Source organism: Sinocyclocheilus anshuiensis, unplaced genomic scaffold (assembly GCF_001515605.1).
Source record: "Sinocyclocheilus anshuiensis isolate Anshui unplaced genomic scaffold, SAMN03320099.WGS_v1.1 scaffold2417, whole genome shotgun sequence".
In the NCBI taxonomy this organism is placed as follows: Eukaryota; Metazoa; Chordata; class Actinopteri; order Cypriniformes; family Cyprinidae; genus Sinocyclocheilus; species Sinocyclocheilus anshuiensis.
The window spans coordinates 35705-43299 of record NW_015552731.1 but is presented as its reverse complement, the minus strand read 5'-3'; the positions used below and the strand labels follow the sequence as shown (position 1 = coordinate 43299).

The 7595-nt window shown below is 33.1% G+C and overlaps 1 protein-coding gene across 1 annotated transcript in view; it reads right to left on the bottom strand.

The window, feature by feature from the left end:
• Nucleotides 1-269: 269 nt before the first annotated feature.
• The window catches only part of LOC107667833 (polyphosphoinositide phosphatase-like), a 13524-nt gene continuing 6198 nt past the window's right edge, over nt 270-7595 (bottom strand). The window contains exons 4-5 of the mRNA XM_016459553.1: nt 4818-4915; nt 270-422 (exon numbers count right to left, since the gene is read on the bottom strand). Of these exons, the coding sequence (XP_016315039.1) occupies nt 270-422; nt 4818-4915 (251 nt within the window). The remainder of the gene's footprint in view (nt 423-4817; nt 4916-7595) is intronic.

The window sequence follows — 7595 nt, the reverse complement described above, 5'->3', positions numbered from 1 at the left end:
AATCAGCATATTAGAATGATTTCTGAAGATCATGTGACACTGAAGACTGGAGTAATGATGCTGAAAATACAGCTGCGCATCACAGAAATAAATTACTGTTTAACAGATATTCACATAGACAACTTTTATTTTAAGTTGGAAAAATATTTCACAATTTTTAATGTATTTCTGAACACATATATGCAGCCCTGGTGAGCAGAAGAGACTTCTTATGTGATCTCACTGACTCCAAACCCATGAATATTATGTCAGTTCATATAAAAGTCACTTTACATTAGTTTTCCGCACCTCTTGGTGTATCGTGCCATGTCCCAAGCGATGTACTCGATACCGTGCTCCGGCGGGAGGAACTGGTTCAGGTTGATGATGGCGGGGTAAAACTCCTCACTTAGGATCTTCTCATGCTTCCGCTTCTCTCGTTTCTGACGAAATCAAAACCACCAAACTAACAATCATCACACTGAATCCAACAACTTAACCTCAACTTCTAACAAAAGATGCTCTCCAGCCCTGAAACCTTTAGTAAATCTGCGGCAAACAAAAACACAGCAAATCTTTGGGAACAACGGACAATTAGTAAAAATGGAGTAAAAAAACATTGTAAAAAATGTTTTTTTCTAAGTTGTAAATAAAGCAAAGATCATTAGAGTATGTTTCACAAGAAAATACTATTTCAGTCTTACTACTTCAAAATTTCACATTTAATTCAGTGTGACGATTCTTTGTAATTACTAGCAATTTTTGAATGAAAATTGTTTCAAAGTAAACCTTACATCAATTTGTGTGTGTGTGTGTGCGCGCGCGCGTGTGTGTGTGTGTGTGTGTGTGTGTGTGGAAAATACAGCATTCTAGAAAAACTATGTTGGTAAAGTTTGGCAAACAATACAACAAAGCACATTTCTATCCAAACAAAAGAATATTTCTATAAAAAATAATAAGTTTGAATGCATTTTATCATAGGAACACAATTTTAAGAATATTTTATTCCCTTTTATATAGGCCTACCGCTAAATTGAACCAGAATGAATAACAATTAATACGTTTTACATGCGAAAATTAGATGCATTTCATCATCAAACAACATTTGAGAATCATTTTGTCCCTTTTTTAAAAATGTAATAAGAAAATATTACTGTTTTTACTGTATTTTTTATCAAATAAATGCAACTTTGATAATCATTTGCTCTCTTATTTTAAAATTTTTAATTAAATGAGTCAGAATTAATAAACACTGCATTTTTTTTTACTTTGGAGGACATCAGAGATTGCATGAAAACGAAACAACGTTAAGAGTTATTTCCTCCCAACAATGCATTTTAAATGCATAAATCATGTGCATTGTTTCATAAAAACACAACTTTGACAATCATTTTCTCTCTTTTCTAAAATGCTAAATTAAATAATGTATCAGAATTAATAAATACTGCATTTTTACTTTGAAGAACATCAGATATTACTTTAAAAAAAACATTTTGCAAAATGTTGCAGCAACGTTCATCATAGGTTTGCCAGGGCACTACATTTTCATAAGCAAATTTTTACACTAGTAATATGTTTAAATGCATAAATCATATGCATTTTATCATGGAGAAACAACTTTTACTTCCTTTTTTAAATGCTGAATTAAATAATGAATCGGAATTAATAAATACTGCTTTTGTACTCAGATATTGTAAAAAAAAAACATTGCAGCATCAAATGTTCATCAAAGATTTGCCAGGATGCTAGATTTTCAAAATCACATTTCTATACCAATAATTCAATAATGAATTAGAATGCATAAGAAACGCTGTATTGTGTAGACATGTTGTGGACGATGACTCAAACCCACGTCCTCCTGCTCCTCTATAGGGAGCCATGACTAATCCACGATGAACACTAGTAAGACATTATCTGTGCGTCGCACACGCCAGCAGGCAGAAGTGATCTATGTGTGCTTTACACGCTCAATCCTTGGGTCACATTTGCACGTGCTGCTGAACGACTCCAGCGTTCACAGAAATCATTCTGCGGCCGTCCGAGTCCTCCTGCGGCCCACAATGCCGTCTGCCTCCCACACACACACACACACACACACACTCCACTGGAGGCCACTGACAAACACACACACACAGAGAGTTTATGCTGGAGGTCAGTGCGCTCACAAACACACATGCACTTCACACGCAAACCGCACACGTGTTGCGACTGCATGGTCCGGCGAGCTAAACGAGCATGTGGAGTTAATTAGACCGCATTCTTGGCATGTAATGCACCTCATTTGGGTCATTAAGGCTCTTTTGTCACACGCTTTTATCTGGACGGAAAATATACGGTGAATCACACACTGAAACAAAGACACAAACACACATGCACATGTGTTTTCAACCTGTCAGGCTACAGTTTGTGTTAAATTTTGTCCCTTTTTGGCACCTGGCGTTCACACGGACATCACATGGCTCGTGTGTGTGTGTGTGTGTGTGTGTGTGTGTTTTTGGCTCAAACTGTGATTTGGGTCTTTGTTCTGTCGTATCTCATGACAGCCAATGTGAGAGATGGGAAATCTGGACAGTAGCTTTCACTCAAAAACATCAGTGAAGAGTGCATGTGCGTTTCTTCATGTGTGCAGTCTGTTGTATTTATAGCAAGTGCATTAGATACTAAAAGTGTTCACGTGAAGCACATAGAGTGCATGCATTAGCATTTTGTGAAAGAAATTAATACTTTTATTTAGCAAGGAAGAATCATTTTGATCAAAAGTGCCAGTCAATACATTTATAATGTTACAAAAGATTTCTATTTCAAATTGTTCTTTTGAACTTTATATTCATTTAAGAATCCTGAAAATTAAAGTGTATCACGGTTTCTGCAAAAACTAATAATAATCAGCAGTAAATCAGCATATTAGAATGATTTCTGAAGGATCCTGTGACACTGAAGAAAATTCAGCTTTGATCACAGCAATAAGTTACATTTTAACAGATATTCACATAGAAAACAGATCATTTAAATTTTAATATTTTACAATTTAACTATTTTTGATTAAATAAATGCAGTCTAAAAAAGACTCTTAAAAAATGTAAAAAACATACCAAACCCCAAACTTTTAAAATTTAATGCACATGAAAAGAAGCATAAAAAGGAGCTAAAAATGGTGTTCGCAACACAACGTGACAGTCCAACAAAATATTTAATGTGAAATAATTCAAGGTGATATGATGAAGTGATAATTGTAATTAATATTAATAATGAAATAATGCAAAAAAGAAAAAAAAACAAATAAGCCTTATTTGCTTTATGCAAATATTTTGTTTGCTTTTATTTGAGTCTATTGCCATTTCAGGCATTTCATTGCAGGCTATTTCATTGCAGATTATAATCAAACATTCAATGAAATTCAGCTTATAAAAGTTCAGACAATTCTGTACAACATAACTCGTATCTTACAATTAAAATTGATAAAAATGTTTTCTTGAGTTCCTCGTAATTTTGACATTTGTTTATAATTATGGCTTAACATCTCATAATTATGACTTAGTATCTCATAATTTTGACTATTTATGTCATGACTCAGTATCTCATTTTTTACTTTGTCATAATTATGACTTAGCATCTCATAACTTAGACTTTTTATCATAATTATGAGTTAGTATCACAAAATGTAAACTTTCATGTCATAATTATGGCTTTGTATCTCATAATTTTAACTATTTATGTCAATGACTCAGCATCTCATAATTTTTACTGTCATAATTATGACTTAGCATCTCATAACTTAGACTTTTTATCATAATTATGACTTAGTATCACAAAATGTAAACGTTCATGTCATAATTATGGCTTTGTATCTCATAATTTTAACTATTTATGTCATAATGACTCAGCATCTAATAATTTTTTACTTTGTCATAATTATGACTCAGCATCTCATAACTTAGATTCCCTTTCAGTCGGTCACTCTCGACGTCACGTCGGATGACCGTTATACTCATGCTGTGATCAGCAGCAGCTGGATGCAATAATCGCATGCCAATGTGCATTGGCTCGTTTAGTTTACACTCGAAGTAGATTGGTCCCTCTAAGCGAGATCCCAATTCGTCGGTCATCCGACGTGACGTCTCCGTTCCCTCCTTCAGGGAACGAGGGTTACATACGTAACCGAGACGCATTTTATCATAATTATGACTTAGTATCACAAAATATAAACTTATGTCATAATTATGGCTTTGTATCTCATAATTTGAACTATTTATGTCATAATGACTCAGTATCTCATAATTTTTACTTTGTCATAATTATGACTTGGCATCTCATAACTTAGACTTTTTATCATAATTATGACTTAGTATCACAAAATGTAAACGTTCATGTCATAATTATGGCTTTGTATCTCATAATTTTAACTATTTATGTCATAATGACTCAGTATCTCATCATTTTTACTTTGTCATAATTATGACTTAGCATCTCATAACAGACTTTTTTATCATAATTATGACTTAGTATCACAAAATGTAAACTTAAGTCATAATTATGGCTTTGTATCTCATAATTTTGACTTTTTATGCAATATTTATAACTATTAAAATTCTTTAGTTGAATGCGTGTTAAAAATTGTACTTTTTTTGAGTCCATCGTACAAAACATGCTTTTCAAAGTTTGTCCTTATAAAAGGAATAAAAAATAGAACTGATCACTAACATGTTTTACAATCAATATTACAGTGCTACAATATTGACATTTTGGTGATTTCTCTTAACGCAAAGTAAAATTTCCTCCTGATTTTGGAGTGAAATGGAGGATGTGGAGATTCTGGAAGGGGAAATACTGGATCTCACCTTGACGAGGTTGAGGATGATGATGGGCGACCCAAACCTCTGCAGCATCTGATCGAAGTGAAGAGCAACGATGTGAGCGTACGGGTCGGCCTGGTCCACTGAGAGAGAGAAAGAGCATTTTAATAAGAACAGCTCTTTACAGAAGTGATTCACAGTCATAAGATTCATGGTCAGGATGACATGAATTCAGAGTCATTTTAAAGCAAATGAGTTCACATTTCACATCATGTGCCAAATTACCAGAAAAAAATATAACAAAAATAGTTTTCAGCTTTATTTCTGTTAGATTTGTCAGCATTTGAGTTTATTCCCATATCAGCTTCTAAAGGCATTTCATGGCAGATACAGATCATATTCAAACATTTAATAAAATTCTCATAAAAAGGTTCAATTCTGTGCAACTGGACAACTCTAGAAAATATTCCTCAGTTGTATGTGTGATAAAAATTGCAAATGTTTTCCTGGGTCCTACAAAACGTGTCTTTCAAAGACCAGCTGATGCCAGAGATAATATTTCAATCAGCTCTTTTAAATAAAAAGTAAAAAATAGTAACTCCCAATTTATCACTTTGTCATTATGATATGACATTATGACTTTTTATAGAATAATTAGGACCTTTTTGTCCTCACCTAGCATCTCAATTTTAATCTTTTATCTCAGTTATGACTTAGTAAATAATAATGACTCTCAAAATTGACTTTTTACACAAGAATTAAAACTTATGAAGTCAAAATAACGTAACATTATATAATTTGATAAAAGATTGAAATTATGAGATTAGTCATAATGATGACGCATTGACTTTTTGTTTTAATTATGGCTTAGCATCTCATAATGACTTAGTATCCCATAATTTTGACTGTTATAATTATGGCTTAGCATATCATAATTTGGCTTTTTATGGCATAATGGCTAAGTACCTCATAATATTGACTTTTTCATAATCATAATGATGACATAATTTTACATTTTTGACTTTCATGTTATAATTATGACTTAGTATCTCTTAATTTTAATTTTGTCATAAGTATGACTTAGCATATAAAAATTTTTACTTGGTATCTCATAATTTTGACTATGTTATAATTTTGATTATTTGTTCTTACTTGAAATGGGCTTCCATATGAACATGACTTGAACCATTTAAGACAAATCAATGTGCACTATGTGAGTCATAAGTCTGCGCTGAGCAGCAGCCTACAATCTAACTCTGCAGTTACAAACCTATAAACAAATTAGAGCACAACACACACAACACTCCTGGAAGTAGGTTATGAGAACGAGGTTCTCTCGCATATACAAATCTCCCTTTTACATGGATTCATTAACACCACACAAAGCGTATTCAACGTCAGCATAATCAAACGCTTGAGCACTGAAAAGTCCTTCAGAAGGTCAGACAAAGCTCATGGAGATAGCAGCATGACGCATGCTAGCGATGAAAGAGAAAAACTGTGTCTCATCTTCTCGCAGCACCCCAAACAATCAACGAAAGATGGCCGAGAATCGAGCCTTGCGTAACAACTTCTCTCCCGTTTTTGTTTAGCAGAAAATCGATATCTGTTATCCTCGAAGCCCTTTGTGTGAGTGCTGTTTTAAACCTATATCGAACTGACCTAATTACAGAAAACATTCTTCATGAACCCTCATCATCTTCTGACAGAAGAACATTGCATTGGGCAAATTGCATAATGTATTAGAAAGATGAGTAAGTGCAGAGGATGAGGAGTCTGGAAATGAAGAAAATCACATACAATTTATCATAACTAAGAACTTCAGGTCGTATCCGAGTGTCATTTTTGATAAAATGCACAGGAGAAAACTGGTTCTTCTTAAACTGGTTCCTTAAAAAAATGAGATCAACATGCTGTTTTTGACCATATTTGTGCTATTGGATCAGTTTAATTTGCCAAAAAGTGAGGAAAAAAGTAAATGGGATTGTCTTAAAAGTTACTATTCTAGTAATTGTGCTTATTTACTTACAGATACAAAGTCACATGAGATAAAATGAGGTATGAGGTACTAAGATGAGATAAAAGTCATTATTATGACATAAAAAGGCATAATTATAATATTAAGTCAAAATGATGAGATACTAAGTCATCATTATGAGATAAATTCATTATTGTGGCTTGAAAAGTCATTATCATAAGTCAAAATTATGAGATACCTAGTCATCGAGTTAAAAGTCATTATTATGACATGAAAAGCCAATTATAATACTAAGTCAGAATTTAGATACTAAGTCATAACTATGAGATAAATCATGATTATGACTAGGGCTGTCAATCGATACAATTTTTAAATCGAATTAATCACACCCTTTTTCTGTGATTAATCACAATTAATCGCACACTTCATGAAATTAAGCATAGGCCATTTATCTGGGTTCAAATGTTTATTTTGTCATCATTTGCTATATCCAGCAAAGTAAACCAAAAGATTGAAGGGTGATTCTCAAAAATCTATATTTTCTGCAAGCTTTTTTCAAGATAAATTTAGATGTCGTTCCAAAAAAGGACACTTAGAAACTCCAAAAGGACACCAAAGAAGCAAATGATATAAGGAGCCCATATAAGCACATATGAAAGAAAAAAAACATCAGAATTTTATAGTATGTGTACAGTACAACAGCAAAGAGCTTTATTACATTTTAGAGAAGTCAAGTTGCCATACCGAACAGAACCACATGGAGATGCCAAAAAAAACCTAAACCAATCGCCTGCTGACTGCATATATCTACTACAGTACACGGATCCATTCAGTATAACTAAACA